Below are 17455 nucleotides of genomic sequence, written 5' to 3'. Positions count from 1 at the left end.
GGTCTTCTGTGCCCATGTGTAGGCCCTGGGACACATCCTAAGTGCGTGTCTCTGCTTGGCCTGCAGATTGCGATGCCTCACCAGTGGCTGGAGGGGAACTTGCCAGTGAGCGCCAAGTGCACAGTGTGTGACAAGACCTGTGGCAGCGTGCTGCGCCTACAGGACTGGCGCTGCCTGTGGTGCAAGGCCATGGTGAGTGCGTGACCCTCTCCTGAGTCCCATCAGCTCCCCAATGGGGACAGCAGGTCCACCCATTCCTCCCACAGCTGCAGGCCGAGTATGAAGGAGGCTGTGACCCTCGTGATGCATGGATTCTTGTTCCAGGTGCACACGGCGTGTAAGGAATCCTTAGTGACCAAGTGCCCGCTGGGCCTGTGTAAAGTGTCGGTCATCCCTCCCACAGCTCTCAACAGCATCGATTCCGACGGTGGGTACCAGGTGCTTTCCTGGCCTGTCCCATTCCTCCAGCTCTCCCTCCTGCATTCTCCTTCCCACTCTAGAATGGCCTATTGGCGATTTTGAGATGTGATCAGAAAGAGGTCAGGCCCAGCCATCAGGGGAAAGGACTTAGGTACAAAGGTGGTAAATGGTGTCCTGGTGGCCACTGGGCAGGCTGAGGACTTAAGGCTGGTGCCTTAGTTAAAGGGGATGGATCTGGTTGGCTGTGAGTAGAAACCAAGTCGAAGACTCTTATCCATCTCTGACTTGAGCCATTGAGGTCATGTGCTCCCTCAGCTGGTGTCCATCTAGTGATAGGTTTTAAATAGCACATGGCTCCATGCTACTCACACTGGTCCAGAGCCTGTTTGATGTGTATTAGTAAGTGTGGTTGTAGGCGGGAAAGTGTGGCCCATGTCTTGGAGGAAGTCAGCTCTTCAGTTTTAGAGCGAGAGCAAAAGACAGAGCAGTGAGGTGCCTGATCTTTCTGAAATTCAGAGTTCTTGTAAATGTGAGGCCAGACTGGATGGGCACTTGCTTTCTTCTGTATGGGGAACGGCCACGTGGACATACGCTTATTATATCTTGCTGGTTCTGTGTAAGTTACAGGGCCCTCAGACGATTACTTCCTATGCGATCAGGTACATGGCTTTCAACCTTCCTCTTTCCTGTTCTGTTCTCAATCAGGCTTCTGGAAGGCCACATGTCCTCCATCCTGCACAAGCCCCTTGTTGGTCTTCGTCAATTCAAAAAGTGGGGATAACCAGGGCGTGAAATTCCTCAGAAGATTCAAACAGTTGCTGAACCCTGCCCAGGTCTTTGACCTCATGAATGGAGGGCCACACCTTGGGTAAGCTCATAAAGTAGATCTTTCTTAGAGTTTAAAAGATTCAAAGATACATTTTTAAATAGGAAATAAAGGCTATGTTTCTTAACCCACCCCCCTTCCCAGATTCCACTCGCAGAGGTACTCTCTCAACAGTTTAGAGTTCGGTCCTTCCGGTTTTCAGATGTGTGTTCCAGGTGTGCACACACACTTTTGAGTTGCATGTGGTGCTGTGTTACCAGCACACACACTGTTTGGGTGTCTGCATGTAGTAGCACGGGCGTTTTCTTATGTCAGTGGTTATAGACCTGCCCCATTGTTTTTGGTGGCTGCTTAGTGTTGAGGAGGCTTTCCCCCAGGGAGGCCAGAAAAAAGGCTGCTCACCTCGTGGGTACAGTGACGTGCAGGTGTGCGAGGGCCTGACTGTCAGCTGGCTGGAGAGCTGATAGGTGTCCTTTCTAGTTTTGTACATTTCATAGGTTTGTAGGAAACATTTGCTTCTGTAAACTTTGCCGTTTGAACTAACTCCCTCATTTGGAAGCAGCAGTCTGTTTAGTCCCCGAGTCCTATGCGTCCCTCATTCCCATTGGTCTTCCCAGGACTTCATCTGCTCAGATTCTACTGGATGCAAGGCCTAGAAAGGCAGGACCCCTGCCTACAGGGGGTGCAGCACATGAACAGACAGGGTCACAGGACAGAGTGTCACAATGATGGGAAATGTGCAGATTCTGTGGGAACCAGAGAAAGGGCTTATAAATCAAATTGGGGGTTTCTCAGTTTCTCCTTGAACCAGCTTTTAAAGAAGTTGGCATCCTGCCAGGGAGGGAGGTTTGGAGCCTGCTGGGCAGAGGGTGCCATGTGTGCCAAGAGGTGAGAAGATAGTGGGGGGCCAGGGGAGCAGCAGCTTCTGGCAGGGAGGGTCGTGGGTGTTGGCCAAGAGGTTCAAACCTTTTCTGGAAACAAGTGGCAGCTTCTCAAGTGAGACACTGGATGAGACTTGTCTGGGAAGTTAACACTGGTAGCAGCTGGAGGTGTCGGCAGGAGACGTGAGGTGGGGAGAAGGCTCTTGCAGTGATCATGAGAGAAGTGACGGTGGCTGGGACAGTGGGGTCTGGCCCGGTGGCTGGTTTGATGGTGGCTCTGCCATTTTCCTAGGAAGGGAACCTAGGACACCAAGTGGCTTGTTTGGTAGACAAGTGCAAGTGTTGTCCTTCAGGAAAGCCTGGAGGTCATGGTTCAGGGTCATTCAGGTCACTCAGGGTCATCAGCATGTGTGGTCTTCGAAGCCAAGACATGGATGAGGTCACTTAGGGAGCGGTGAGGAGTGAGCAGAGGAGGCAGCTGGGTGTCCTGAGGGGACACTGCATGCGAGGGCAGGGTGACCTCAAGGAGCATAGGAAGGAGAGAGAAGTGGGTTAGGAGGGGAGGAGGGATGGGTCACATCACCCGGGAGGACTCAGTGGCCCAGTGGGAGGTAAAGTGTAGGCAGAATCGTGCTGCTTGGGCTCCTCAGCTGTGTGTGTGGGTGCTGGTTGAGTGTGGGGGTCAGGTGAGTGAGGAGTGGGCGCAGAATCTGTGGGTGAGTGTGAGGAGTGCAGACGGGCCCGGCCCAGGACTGACTGGCCATCATGAGTCATTTAGAATGTACCTCATTTCATTACATTCTCTTTTCTCTGCAGCTTACGCTTATTCCAGAAGTTTGATACATTCCGGATCCTGGTGTGTGGTGGGGACGGCAGTGTTGGCTGGGTCCTCTCTGAAATCGACAGCCTCAACCTTCACAAACAGGTGCCTGAACGCGGGAGCCAGCCCCAAGGGTGGGGGAGTGATGTCACGGTTAGAGGCTGGGCTGTCTTGGGTGACACTCCATGTCCCCTTGGAGCACTATTCCAGGCAGCGAAGATCTGGGAGGGAAGAGGTAGCTTGATGGCATCATGAGGCCCAGGCCTGGGGCTATGACACAGGAACAGGAACTTCACAGTTAGAAGGAAAGGGAGGCCCTGGCCGGGTGGCTCAGTTGGTTGGAGCATCATCCTGGACACCAAAAGGTGGCAGGTTTGATCCCGTCAGGGCACGTATAGGGGGCAGCCGATTGGTGTTTCTCTTGCATTGATGTTCCTCTCTCTTTTTCTTTCCCTTCCCCTCTCTAAAATCAATAAAATATATCCTCAGGTGAGGATTAAGAGAAAAAACAAGTAAAGGGAGCTACAGAAAGACATTCAGCTTGGGGAGAGGTTGGGAGCAGGTCGGTGGGGCTGCCATCCTGCTGTGCCCCCGCCGGCTCCTTGTTGGGCAGTGACGTGATCTGGCGAGCCTCCTGCTTTCCCGGAAGGAAGAGTAGACTTGAACTTCAGGTCACAGTTAGGGTCCCTTGGACTTACTCTTTTCTGTATTAAATTAAAAATAGATTTTGCTGATTGTAAAGAAAAAGTGCTCTTTGATTTTCCACCCCCCGCGCCCCATCCTTGTTCCCCGCCAGGATTACCCGCTGCGAGCATTGGTGACTATCTCTCAGACCTCTCTCTGTCGGCATACACGTAGCGTCATGCAGTTTTGACTTAAATGGACTCATGTTACCCATGCCGTTCCAATCCTGCGCTTACACAGCAGCGTGTTGTGACACCTCTGCTCTCTCCACGGCAAATGGAGACCTGTAGATGGTTTTCTGCTGGGCAGAGCCCTGCCAGCCCTGGGCTAGCTTGCTCCCCCACTGATGGATGCCCAGGTTGCTTCATTGAAACCCCTGGTAAAAACCACATAGATGCTTTCCCAGTTACGTTCTCTTTCAAAGAGTGCCCACAGTTAGACTGACCTGTGCTGCCACACTGCTCTCCTTCCGGGCTGTACCAATCTCATTTCCCGATGCTACGGAAAACTGTTCTTTCCCACGGCTCTCCATCTCTTTCATTTTTGTCAAGCTAAGTAGACATAAAGGGTATGTTTCATTTTTATTTCATTAATGTTGGTGAAGTCAAACATCTCAGTTAACCATGAATTTTTAAATGAGTTAACTCTTTATGTTTCTTGCCTAGATTTCTATTGGGGTATTTACCTTTTAAAGAATTGATTTCTAGGGATTATTGTCATACTAGGGATATGAACTCCTTGTCGGTCATATTTTTTCCTAGTTTATCATTTGCTTTCAACATACTTTTTCCAGCTCTTTGACCTGACTCAATGTTGGGGTCCTGGTAGGCGGGGTGGACTGTCTTTAGGTGGCATCTAGCCCCGGGCGCTGGGATGATGGAGGCTGGACAGTGAGCCACTTCTCGGGAAAGAGAACGCCGCCCCCTAGTGGTGAAGTTAGAGCGCTACACGTAGGCCCGTGTCAGCGTTGACTTCCAGGATGATCTACAAACTCATTGTCGCCAGTGAGGAAGGCAGGTTTCATCCACTTGGCTGAGTGCATCGAGTGCTGTCTCCTTTGGCCTCTCTGTGGCTCTTATCCTCTGGTCACTCCCTCTCTCCCCCCGCTTCCCTTGGTGTTTCTTGTCTTCCTGGCTGCCCCTCCCCACCCCAAGCCCAGCACTTCCAGCACTGAGCCCACCACTCAGCCCCGCCCGCCCCACTTGTCTTTCCTCAGAGTCTGAAATTTAACGTCCACCAGGCGTCCAAGCCAGGGATTTGATATTTGTTCTTGATTCTTCCCTTGCCCTCCCTCCTCATTTCTACTTAGTTGCTGGGCTCTGTCCTGCCACCCCAGAGTGTCCAGGCTGCTCCCTATATGCTGCTGTCCACCCTCCCCAGGGACTTTCCCCCGGGCGGTTCTGCTCATGAATCCCCCTGCGCGTTCCTTGGTAGCCCCTGGCCTTAGGACCAAGTACAGACTTCAGAACGTAGTTTACCAGGGCCCCAGTTTGGCTCCCTCTTCCCTGTTCCTCTGACTTTCTCCTCACTGCCCTCCTCTGACAGAGCTCTGACTTGGCAGGAGGTCACCTCTCCAGCTGGGCCACCGCTGTCACCTCTGTGCTTTCACCTCCACTGCTTGTGCTTTTTCTTTTAGGCTCCAGGGAGCCAGTGCCAGGTCCTCTCCACCTATTGCTCGGGTGTCCTGGTCCTCACCCTCCAGCTTGTTGTCCCTAGCAGGGTGGCAGGGCCCCCTCATGGCTGGGCAGGCGACTGGGCTGTGAGTGCTTAGGAAGGACAGATGACTCTCTCACACACTGCATGGCGGAGGTGGAGGCAGAGAGGTCTCGGCAGCCAGTGTCTGGGGAGATTCCTGAGCACCAACCTGGTGTGGTGTGGAGCTCGGGGGTGGAAATTCCAAAGGGGGCTGAGGCCTGAGCAGTGCAGGGGTCTCTCTGGGAGTGGCAGGTGGAGGGGTGTTGGCTGAGCACTGGGGTGTTCTTGAGTTTGGTGATCAGAATGGATGTCCTGGTGCCAGTTCTGATGGGACTTGGAAGCCATTGTGGTTGTTTTTGGAGGAGAGATGAGACTAGTGATGTCTTCAGAGGATGAGCTGGTTGCAGTGAGTCAGATGCAGTGGATGGAGAGACGGGCTCGGGAGTCCCAGAGTCATTCTTCTCAGCAGTCAGGACAGGACTGTGGCCCTAGCTGTGAAAGTGGGAAGAACGGATGTGGGAAATATAGATCAGAGAGGTCCCAGGGGCTTGTCGAGATGGAGCAACAGGTGAGATGTGGCCTGTGGGAGAGGGAGGCCTTTCCTGTGGGATTGGAAAGGCTGTCTGTCCCTCCCCCATGGCTCTGCCTGGAGTGGAAGAGCCACCCTATTTTGAGCAGGTCTCACACTAAATTCAGCCACTGTTGTCAGTAAAGAGGAGGGGGCTCAATGCCATGTCTTCCCCACTATGTTCTGCCAGTGTCAGCTGGGAGTGCTGCCCCTTGGCACGGGGAATGACCTGGCTCGCGTGCTAGGCTGGGGCTCAGCCTGTGATGATGACACCCAGCTCCCGCAGATCCTGGAGAAGCTGGAAAGAGCCAGCACCAAGATGCTAGACAGGTGAGTGGTTGTGTTCTTGTGCCACACTGCAGGAGCTGGTCAGAAACAGGTCACCTCGACCTGGTATTTCTACCCGGGGCCCCTGGAAACCATAGGCCCTTGGCAATTAGTTTAAAAAATTTGACCTGAGCAGGAATTCTTTTTTTCCTGAAAGTTCTTAAGTTTTGACCAGGATTAGGAACTGAATGATAGGTCTTCTCTTGAGGCCAAGCCTGATTGATCACCTGTTAGAGGTCCTGTTAGAGGAGGTGGCTCTGTCCCCTTCGGCCACTGCAGCCCTCATCTGATAACCTGTGAGCACAGTGCTCCTTACCCATCGTTGAGGAGTCCAGCTTTCTCAGATCCTGTTTCCAGGAGAATCTCGAATATTGGATGTGTAGTCTCTGTGTGTCTAACAGTCCTTTGGCTTCCTTGGGTGTACTGCTTATAGTCCTTAGCTCATGTCTGAGTCCCGCTAACCAGAGCCTGTGGTGACTTAGTGTCACTGAAAATGCTTATGTTCTCACAGGACCCTGTGGTTGCCCTGAGCGGGGGTGATCACGCTCGCACTCGGCTTCCCCTCCCACGTCTTCTCCACTAAAGGGAGGGGTCTGTGTGTTTGGTGCAAGTGAGGAGCTGGCTGCTGGCTTTCCCCTCGGTCAGTGGAGCCATAGTGACCTGTCGATGAGATGTTTGTCCTCAGCTATGTAAGGAGCCACGTTAGGGACACAAGGCAAGATAAAGGGCTTACAGGTGAAGTTAGAATATTGTAAGTTGCTCCTGCCCTGGGAGGTGGAGCAACCCCCTGGGAGCTGCCTTTGTGTGCAGGTGGAGCGTCATGGCCTACGAGACCAAACTGCCTCGGCCCGCCTCCTCCTCGACCGTTGTCACCGAGGACTTCAGCGAGGGTTCTGAGGTATTTCTGGTTACCCCCCCCGCCATGCTCTCATGCCCAGCCCTAGGTTACCCACAGAGGTTCAGGGTGCTTTCATGCCCGGCCCTAGGTTAGACTGCGGAGGTTCAGGGTGCTCATGGCCAGCCCTAGGTTAGACCCATGGAGGTTCAGGGTGAGCTTGAGGTTGAGCTGGAGCCGCATGGACTCTGACCTCCCTTTGGGTCATCTGGGGGCTTCCTGGTTGTCATCAGGATTTGGGGCCTTTGTGGTGACAGGCCCCTAGGACGTCCCATCTCCGTCACCTGCTGCCACCCCTCGTCCTCCACCTCGCCTCCCTTTGCAGTTGGCTGTGCCAGTTCACCCTTTAGTTCTTCTTTTTGTTATTGTGTCAACAGTTCATAAGGGCATAGACTTTGCCTTCCGTGTTTTATATCCTGCAACAGCACAGTTCTGGGCACATAGCGATGCTTATCCTCCTGGGTGAGCTGGCTGCTGGCTGAGCAGGAGAGAGAACTCTGCCAAGGGCCATTTGCCCGTCAGCAGGGCTGGAGACAGTGGACTGGGGCAGCAGTTGACAAACTGGCCCCCAGGCCACATCTGCCTGGGCCTGCTTTCACATGGCCTGGGAGCAGAGAATCGCCCATACCTTCTGAGAGAGGAAGACTGTGTGTGCAGAGCCTTAGATATGTCTTCTTTAGCCAGTAGTAAAGTTTGTTGACCCTGGGCTGGGGTCTAGAGTGGGCTTGTCACACAGGGTCAGATCTCCCACTTCCTCAGGCAGGGGTGAGTGGGGAAGGGGGAACTTACACCAAGAGGAGAGGGGCCAGGCCCCATTCCTGACCAGGTAGACAGATGTGTGGTCTGTGAATGGAACCTAAGTTAGGGAGAACTGCCTGTGGGAACAGGATTGAAGATCCTAGTTCCCAGCTCAGGCTGTGATGGTGAAGATCAGACTAAAGAATAAAGCAGCGTGAGATGTTTATAAGTTTTCATCTACATGCTCTTTTTTGTTAAGGTCCTTCTGACTACATCTTGAAGCCTTTGAACGCTTTCTGATAGCACTGGCAGCCTCAGATTAGTGAGGGAAGTGAGCTGAGGCTGGCTGGCGGGGCCGTGGTTGAGGAACTCATTGGGTGGACTGACAGTCACCCCATTCTACTTTGGGGTAATTGTAGGTACAGCAAATTCTCTTCTATGAAGACTCGGTCGCGGCCCATCTTTCTAAAATCCTGACCTCCGACCAGCACTCGGTGGTGATCTCCTCGGCAAAGTGAGTGCCGGCCACATGGGGGAGCCAGGGATCCACCACGCCGGGCCAGGGCATCGGGGGCCCAGCCAGGAGGGTCTCTCTAGAAGCATCTTCCCCTGTTTCCTCCCACAGAGTGCTCTGTGAGACGGTGAAGGACTTCGTGGCTCGTGTGGGGAAGGCCTATGAGAAGACGACTGAGAGCTCGGAAGAGTCGGAGGTCATGGCTAAGAAGGTCTGCACCCTGGGCCCCCCCTGGGAGGGTGTCAGGACAGAGAGGCACTCCATCCACTCCCTTCACTCCATTTTTTCCCTGTCCAGTGTTCCATCCTGAAAGAGAAGCTGGATTCTCTCCTCAAGACCTTGGACGACGAGTCCCAGGCCTCCTCCTCTCTGCCCACCCCGCCGCCCACCATTGCCGAGGAGGCGGAAGATGGAGACGGGACAGGCAGCAGCTGCGGCTCAACTGTGGACCGCTCGGTGGGGTCAACTTGCCCGGCCCGGCCACAGATATTCCGGCCTCGGGAACAGCTCATGCTGAGAGCCAACAGCCTGAAGAAGGCAATTCGCCAGATCATAGAGCACACAGAAAAAGGTAGGTGGTCTCTTAATGACGAGGGAGCTTCAGGCAAGCGCTGGGCATGCTGTTTCCTCCGAATGTGGTGGCGGAAAGGCAGCCACCGTGTAGGCCAAACCCTAGCAGCCCGAGGGCACTGTGGCCTGTGTGGTTTATGGTTGACCTGAGCCAGCGCCCCCTACCTGAAAGCTACAGGCAGCATTTCTCCCTGCTCCCCTGCTTGGACTGATGTGAAGACTGGAGGGAGAACCCTGGGATCCAGAAAGTGGGAGGCAGAGCCGGAGGGTGCTCCCAGCTGGTGAAAGGGTGCCTAGTAGGCACACACAGGGGCCTCATTGGAGAAACTGACCCCTGGACGGGGGACCCACTCCCTAGAAGGGACCTAACCCGTGGGAAGTCTGCCAACTTTGGTGCAGCCCTGCTTGACAGGTCCTTGTCCATTTGGAGGTGGGGCTACCCCTGGGGGAGCATGTTCTGAGAGCCTCGGTGCGTAGAACTGAGGTGCTCTTAGGACACCTGGAGAGGCAGTCCTGTCCATCAAGTCAGTGGACAGAGAGAAGCTGGAGGCTGGGAGCCGAGATGTGGTCAGAGAAATGGGGGGGACCATGTGTCTGAGACAGGGCTGCTGCAGTGGAGGAGGAAGCCCAGGGCCTGGGCAGGTCATTGACCTGAAGTCCAGGCTGCCAGTGCTGACCATCCTCTACCAGCCCAGGGCCTGGGGAGGCAGGGAGACTACACAGGATGAAAGATTCCCCTGGCCTTTGCTCCCTTTCTCTAGACTCGGTTTGTTAAGCTTTAATGAGAACACTGAAAAGTCACATTGACCTCTGAACTTCATTGCCTCCAACCTTGCTGGGACCCCAGCTCTCTCCTTAGCAAGTCTCTTCCTGGGTCTGCCCTCAGAAACCATATCATATGTCCCACTGGCTTCAGACGCTTTCCTAGCCCTCACCTTTTGCTCTGAGCAGATCCACCTGCTGCTTGCTCCTGAGAGAATAGTAAGGGCGTAACCTCACACTGCACACTGGTGGATGCACGAGGTGAGGCCCTGCTCACATCTCCCAGGGCTGCTCTGGGCTTTCTATCCTTCACTCACCTTCTTGCCATGTCTTCAGCCTCTGGGCCCTTCCCCCAACCTGCTGGCACCGGTGCCCATGGTACTTACAATGTGCTAGGCTCGGGACAGTGTGGACGAGGTAGGAGCTTTGGGTCTAAGCTACAGCCAAGAGGACATTTGAAGAAAAATCAGACTGGAAGACAAAGTGAGGAGTCTCTTGATAGGACCTCCCTCAGCCCGGCCCTGTCTGCGGTGATGTCCTCGGGCTGAACTGCATCATTCTTTCCTTGCAGCTGTTGATGAGCAGAATGCACAGACCCAGGAACAGGAGAGGATTGTCTTAGGTCTCTCTGAGTCAGAGGAGAAAAAGGACCTGAAGTCAGACGACACGGTGTGCTCCAGCGAGAGCTGTGGGGCTGCCAAACACAGGAGCCTCCGCAAAGGTACAGCTGCCAGCCAGGGTGACCCTCACGCTGCTATCGGGCCTGTGGTTCTCAGAAAGCTGGCCGAGAGAAGTTTCAGGGTGCTTTCTCATTGCACCCTAACTGATGTCAGGAACACATGGCCTTTCCCTGCACCACCTGTTCTGTGTAGTTTGGTGGTGGGAGGGAGGGGGTCCTGGAGGAGAGCCCTGCTGCTGAGGGCTAGAACCTCCCTATGCACCCAGACCCAACAGGGCTCAGGGCCTCTCGGCTGCAGCCAGCCAAACGCCATGCACCTGTGAAATTTGCTCCAGACAGAGCTGGCCTTGCCTGGCATTTTCGCTAGGGCATCACCCAGCCCTATGGGCCATCTGCCTGGGTACATTACCCATTCTGGTATAGCCCCTGGCTCCGGCTCCTGTGTGGAGAATTGTCCCTCTCCACTGGCTGTGTGTGCCCCCCCTTGTACCCAGACAAGCCACTAGAAAGTATCTGTCTCAGAATTCACTCCATGGTCATTACCACTCAGAACTCAGCTCGGCATGGGCTCCGCAGCCTTGGGTATGAGTGGGATCTAGCCCCTCTGTGCCCCGCCCAGCCTCGCCCTCCAGAGGGCGTTCAGACCCACTTGCCTCTTGTCCTCTCCTCTCCACTCTCTGGGCCTCTTTGTTCATCTCACCCACCCCACCTGGGCTGACCAGTGACTTGTAAGCTCCTCACTTCCCCGGCCCCTCCACCTGGCATTTCTCTAATGAACTCTCCCAGTAGTCAACCGTGGTCTGTTTTGGACAGTCTTATGGCTCCGTGTTCTGTTTTTTTTAGTGTCCAAGTCCCCATGTGAGAAGCTCATCAGCAAAGGAAGTTTGTCACTGGGCAGTTCTGCCTCTCTCCCTCCCCAGTCAGGAAACCGGGATGGCCTGCCAGCGCTGAACACGAAGATCCTGTTCCCAAGTGAGTGTCCCTACCCCCAGGTGGTCCCAGGTGGCAGCGCCGGCATGGTGGCCGAGTGTGTGTGCGGGAGGGTGTCAGGCCTGTCACTTTGCCCGGCACTGGGTCTGTGGGAATAAATAAGACCAGTCCCTGTCCTCTAAAAGTTATAAGTGCTTGGGAAGGTAGGTGGAATTCAGAGTTAGCTCATAGTGTGAAGTGCCCTATTCATTACAGAGGTCAGATGGCACCCAGATCGCCTCCCGGGGGCCCAGGATAGCGTCCTGGAGCAGGGGTCCTCGAGCTGGGTGCTGAGGGGTAGGTAAGAGTTCGCCCGAGTGAACAGGGAGGGTGGGTAGGTTGTGATGGGGACTGTGCGGCCATGGCGCTCTTGCCACAGGAGCAGTTAGCTGCCAGGAGCGCTGCCCAGTCCTTTGTCTCACTGTGCCCAGGATGGAGTGCAGGCAGCTCCTGCTGCTGCTTCCGGGGGGGGGGGGGGGGGGGGGGCGGGCGGGGACTTAAGTCTTGAAAGGAGGCATGCCACATAGGGTTGGAATTGCAAATAAGACTCCCTTATCTGGCTTCAGGCAGAGTCCAGAGGCCTCCTAGCCACATTGTCTGCTCCCATTTGTGGTTTAGCAATTTCTAGTGGATCTCCACTGAATAGAGAGGAAGTTCCAGAAGCTCTTGGGAAGTGAGCCCTTGGCCATGAGGAGCTTTCGGTCAGACAGTGGCAGATATCACTGGAAGGCCTGGTGGGCAGCGTGCTAAAGGCAGGGTTCATCTCCGCCGTAACGTGCGATTTAAAGACTGTAAACTGATGCGGGCGGCTTGCAGGCTCGTTTATTGCTTATGAACTTAGCCATCTGAAGCTGGTCGGTCACTGGGCTCTGGATTAGTCACAAAATGCTCATTCTGGGGAGCTTTTTACATTTAACAAGAACTGTCTTCATGAGCCATTTTCATACGTGTCTCATAGGTATCGGTTTCTACCACCATTAGGTTTTCTTTTGTTTCATGATTGTGAGTTGATGATTGATTTTTGACCCAACACTATTAATTGTCAAAATTTGGACATGTTTGTACCTTATTTCAAAATGCTTGATTACGTTCTGAGAAATGTGCCCGTCAGCCTCAGATGAGCTTCTGACCAGCACTGTCTCCTCCCGTTGTCTCCCTCACAGATGTGCGCGCAGGGATGTCTGGTTCCTTGCCTGGCAATTCCGTCATCAGTCGCTTATTAATTAATGCTGATCCCTTCAACTCCGAACCAGAAAACCTGTGAGTGGTGTGAACCCGGGGCATCTTGGTGAAAGAATGTGGAGCCTGGAAAACTGACTTGTAATTAGAGAAATCGAGAGCAGTTGACTAGGGGACCCTCTTTCCCCCTGTGCCAGCTGATAAGGAATCTAGAAATGGGAAGCCTCAGCTAGAGTGTGGTCAGAAAGTTCCTACAATGGGACGTGGAACAAGGGGACAATGGAATGGTGGGATGATGGGATGTAGCCTGTCCTGGCTCATTGCCAAGTTCCCTGATGGTCCCGAGTCAGTGTCTTCTGAACATACGTCATGCTCTGAGGTTTTGGACAGGTTCAGAAACTTCCGTTGGGAGCTAACTTTGCACTTAGTCTTTGTTGTCATCTGGTAGCCTTGGCTGGCCCCACGTTGGCGTCTCTTCCTGACCACATTTCTTCTTCCTCTTGCTGTTCTGTTCCTTTCCCTTACGTCTGCTTCCCTGTTAGAGCCTCAGTCACAGGTCCCTGGGCTGGAAGCGCCTGGCCACCAATCCCCAGGGAGACACTCTCCTGGGCTGAGACGTGGGAGGAAAGTTCCGGAGCTATTCTGTGCTTCTCACACTGTGTGCTCTGCCCAGACCCAAGGCAGCAAGGGCAGCGTAGTGTAGTCAGTCAAGTCTGTTCCTGTGTGTGTACATGCCGTTGCAGGCACAGATGGTATTTGAAAACCTGTTCTAGGTTTTCCTTTCTGCTGGCTGATAAGTTCTGGGCAGCTAGCGGCAGGTGGTAGTTGGTTAAAAGCTGCCAACCGTGTGTCTGGTGGGGTTGGGTAGAGCCATTAAGAAATGTGTGGTTTGCAGAAACTGGGTTTGGGGAGGCGGAGCTGGCAGTGTGCAGAGTGGCAGCCCTGCCAGGCCAGTTTGCCAGGGAGGGGCCTCCATCCAGACACCTGCTGCCATGGGCTGGCCTGCCAGATACCTGGGCATCCCACCCCAGACCTGCCACTGCCACTGCCACTGCCACCGCCACCGCCACCTACCCGCCTGTCTGCTCCTCGCCCAGGCCCCTCTCGGAGCTGTGTGGACTCTGGTCTTCACCCTTCCTGACATTCCCTGGAAAAGGCCAGAACAGTTGTCCTCATGTGAGCAGCTCCCCGGGGCCTCCCAAACTCGTATTTAGTTTGTTTCCTTCAATCTGAGATCCCCACGTCTGGCAGCCATGGCCGTAGGTCTGTCTTCGTTCTGTCTTCTTCAGACAGGGGAGACTTCTCCTCCACTTGGGAGACCAAAGCTGCTCTCCTACACCCAGGCTGGTTATCAGGCCGTAACCCACCACCCAGTACTCGACCGTCTGCCTGTGCTGCGATGGCCTCCTGGAGCCTGCCCGTCCCATCTCCCAGGCCCCCTGCCCTGCCTCCTCCAGGCCTTATGCCCTGAGAACACTGTTCAGTGAAGGGAGCAGACACAAGAGCCCCATCTTGTGGGATCCCATTTATATGAAATGTGCAGAGGAAGCAGGTCCATGGAGACAGGATGTAGATTAGTGGTTGTCGGGGCCTGAGGAGGGGTAAGAACTGCTGGCTAAAGGGGATGAGCTTCTTTTTGGGGTGATACGATAATTCTGAAATTGATTGTAGTGATGGTTACATGGCTCTGTCAGTGCATTGAAAATTGCACCGTACATTTTAATGAGTAAACTATATGGTATATGAATTATTTCTCAATAGAACTGTTAATAAAGGAAGTATGAGTTCTGCCCTCAGGAAGAACTTCCTAGAGGTTGGGGAGCTATGAGTAAAACTGTGAAGTACCGCAGGGCTGTGTTCATTGCTCTGACACCCCTTTGCAGAGAGTATTACACAGAGAAGTGTGTCATGAACAACTACTTTGGCATCGGCCTGGATGCGAAGATATCCCTGGACTTCAACAACAAGCGGGATGAGCACCCGGAGAAGTGCAGGTGGGTGACACCATGCGCACCTGTCCTCGCGCCTTCCTCATTTCTGCTCTGGTCAGTAAGGTGATTTCTGGAGTCAGTGGGTAGAAGGGTGTGCAGGGTGCTAAGGCAGAAGACACACCCGGAGCCTGAATGCCTTGTCTCTGAAAACGGAGATGTGGACAGAAGCAGGTGAAAGTCCAAGCGGCCAGCCCAGAGGAGGGTTCCCCTAGGGTTGGCCAGGTTGGGGCAAATTCAGCATGAGAAAGCGAGTGACCCTAGTCAGTGGGAATAGGGACTGAGTCTCTTAGGAGAGTTGTGAGTCTGTGATGTTGCTATAAAGGGGCAGGTAACAGCGTGTGCTGAGAGGTGACTATGGCAGAGTTCCCAGCATCATTGGTGGGCAAATCTGTGGGTTCACCACACCAGCTGTCCTGGGCCAAGCCAGGCAGTTTGGGGTCCCCCTCGGGCAGGTCAGTCAAAGGGACTGACTTGATAAATGACAGGGAAATGTCCTGCAGAGACCAGTTGCGTCTCAGGACACATGGGGGTGTGCTTCGTGTGGTATGCTCTGTGGGGGCGACATGGACAGCGTGGGTCAGGAGACGGCAGGCGGGTTACTCCACCTGTAAACCCTACACCCAGGAAAGACGAACACAGCAGTTATCCCCAGCACACACGGGGATTTAGGAGGTTACTTTCCCCTTTATCTCCTTCTGTGCTTTTCAGATTTCGTGTGGTGAGCATGATTTTATAGTCAGGAAAGCTCATGGGTTATGGAATCTTTGTGGGGTTCTACAGTGAGTGTCTTAACTGGTCTACCTTTCAGGGGATGGTTAGTTACTTCTTTGGGAAATGATACTTTTCCTGTCTACAAACACACCTCCGTGCTTACCTTTCATGGGTACTGACAGACAGGAGCATGTTCTTCCTGAAGGGGTCGCTGCCGCAGGGAATTCCTGAGTCTGACTCAGTTCTGATCAGATGCCGCCCCACACTGGGCGGCAGCGACTAGTTAACTGTTGGAAAAGACACGACCACGTCCGTTCTGTGCTTTCCTTTCTAGGAGTAGAACTAAGAACATGATGTGGTATGGGGTGCTTGGGACCAAGGAGTTGCTGCACCGAACCTACAAGAACCTGGAGCAGAAGGTCCTGCTGGAGGTGAGCCAGGGCTGTTGGAACTCCTGTTAGCCCTGCTCCTGTGGACCCCTCGGGGGAGCCCCTGTCGCATGGCCTCTCGGGCATTGGGCGGCTTGCCGGTGAGGAAGGACTGGTTGATGCCTGCGTCTCTTTTCTTTCTTGTCCCGCTTCTCCCTTGCGCAGTGTGATGGGCGGCCCATCCCGCTCCCCAGCCTCCAGGGAATTGCCGTCCTCAACATTCCCAGCTATGCCGGAGGGACCAACTTCTGGGGGGGCACCAAGGAAGATGATGTACGTACAGGGGTGCTGGGTGGCATGGGCCTGAACTCAGGTTCGGGGAGGGTGGTGACCAAAGAGGCCTCCCCTTCGAGGAACGTCAGTCACTTGGGGCCCTGATGGAGCATTGGCATGAGGAGTGCTCTGTCAGTGATGCAGAGGGATGCACCACCTTTTTGTACTGGCAGTGGGGAGACAGTTGAGAGCAAGACAGATAGAGTTCCCTGCTCATGCGAAGGGAGGCTGCGTAGAACAGTTGTGATCAGAGACAGGTGTGACGCAGAAGCCGGGCCCAACCCCGACTTGGGGCAATCTGGGAAGGCTTCTAGGAGGAGGGGACATGTATGTTGAGACCTGAAGGGTGATTGGGGTCAGCCAGGTTAGGTGGAGTGTTGAGGGAGGGAAGAGGTACGGAGGCTGCTCCAGGCAGAGGGAGCAGCCACGGAAGTGGCTAGAAGGCGAGGTGGGGAGGAAGTTGATGGCACTGCAGTGGGTGGGGCGTGGAGAAGTTGGAGCTCCCACCGGGTTGTGGGAACCAGGGGGAACTTTGGAGTTTATGCTGAGAACTCTGGGAGGCAGTGATAGGTTTTACCAGGGGGGTGGCTTCCTTTGTACATGAGCGCTAACAGAAATAGCACTAATGGTCACTTCAAATGTGCCGGTTGCTGTTCTGAGACTGCACATACGCAGTCCTCATAACAGCGTCTCGAGGGACATACCGGTATTACCGCACTGTACAGATGAGGAAACAGGAGCAGGGGAGAGAAGTGACTTGCCCAAGGTCACAAGGCTAGTGAGTGGCAGATCTGGGATTTGATCCCGGGAGCTGGCTGCAGGGTCTTAGTAAGGGTTCCTTGTAGCTGCTGCTCCAGTTAGGGTGTGTCACCTCCTGTGGGGCCCGTTTGCTTTCCCTGGTGCAGCAGCCAGCAGCGAGTAGTTTGTGGCGAGTGTTTGGGGAAGTGGGAGCCCAGATCAGCTCTGACTCTGGCCTTTCAGACTTTCGCAGCTCCGTCCTTTGACGACAAGATCTTGGAGGTGGTGGCTGTGTTTGGCAGCATGCAGATGGCTGTCTCGCGGGTCATTCGGCTGCAGCATCACCGGATCGCCCAGGTACTGGCCATGGTCCTGGAGGCAGGGAGGCCCTGGGAGATGGTCTGGCTCACACACACTTGGAGGGGCAGGGCCTGGCCCAGAACCACCATCTCGACACTGCACCCTCCCCAGTAAATGCAGAGCCCAGAAGAATGGGTCCTCAAAATTGGGGCTAGCTTATACCCCATCTGAGCTCCTGGCCCTGACTTTCCCTATGAGTGTCACCTGTGTCCTAGCCCCTCTTGCTGAGATAGGATGAGATGAGACGAGACAGGCCTGGCTTGGACTTGGACCCCTACCTGCAGCTTTGAGAAGCGGCAGCCTGAGCATGGGAACGGGCCGAGCCTGTGTGGCCAGTGAAGTGTAGCCTCGCCTGGCTGCTCTGACCCAGCTGGGGAGGGGATGCAGAGTCCGGGCTCCCCCATTACTTAGTTATGGTGATGGGTTG

General features: G+C 54.4%; 1 protein-coding gene across 4 annotated transcripts in view; it reads left to right on the top strand.

Moving 5' to 3' along the window:
- Positions 1-17455, top strand: part of DGKD (diacylglycerol kinase delta) — an 89218-nt gene that overhangs the window by 56330 nt on the left and 15433 nt on the right. For all 4 annotated transcript variants that reach the window (XM_081141931.1, XM_081141933.1, XM_081141934.1 and 1 more), the window contains 16 exons: positions 67-192; positions 325-427; positions 1126-1288; positions 2944-3052; positions 6085-6224; positions 7032-7119; positions 8274-8368; positions 8480-8579; positions 8666-8939; positions 10272-10421; positions 11223-11351; positions 12512-12608; positions 14411-14521; positions 15564-15660; positions 15823-15930; positions 16912-17025. In XM_081141931.1, the coding sequence (XP_080998057.1) occupies positions 67-192; positions 325-427; positions 1126-1288; positions 2944-3052; positions 6085-6224; positions 7032-7119; positions 8274-8368; positions 8480-8579; positions 8666-8939; positions 10272-10421; positions 11223-11351; positions 12512-12608; positions 14411-14521; positions 15564-15660; positions 15823-15930; positions 16912-17025 (2004 nt within the window). The remainder of the gene's footprint in view (positions 1-66; positions 193-324; positions 428-1125; positions 1289-2943; positions 3053-6084; positions 6225-7031; positions 7120-8273; positions 8369-8479; positions 8580-8665; positions 8940-10271; positions 10422-11222; positions 11352-12511; positions 12609-14410; positions 14522-15563; positions 15661-15822; positions 15931-16911; positions 17026-17455) is intronic.

Source organism: Miniopterus schreibersii (assembly GCF_964146895.1).
Source record: "Miniopterus schreibersii genome assembly, chromosome: 7".
NCBI classification, from domain to species: Eukaryota; Metazoa; Chordata; class Mammalia; order Chiroptera; family Miniopteridae; genus Miniopterus; species Miniopterus schreibersii.
The sequence above is the reverse complement of the archived record's forward strand: the minus strand, read 5'-3'. Positions and strand labels throughout refer to the sequence as shown.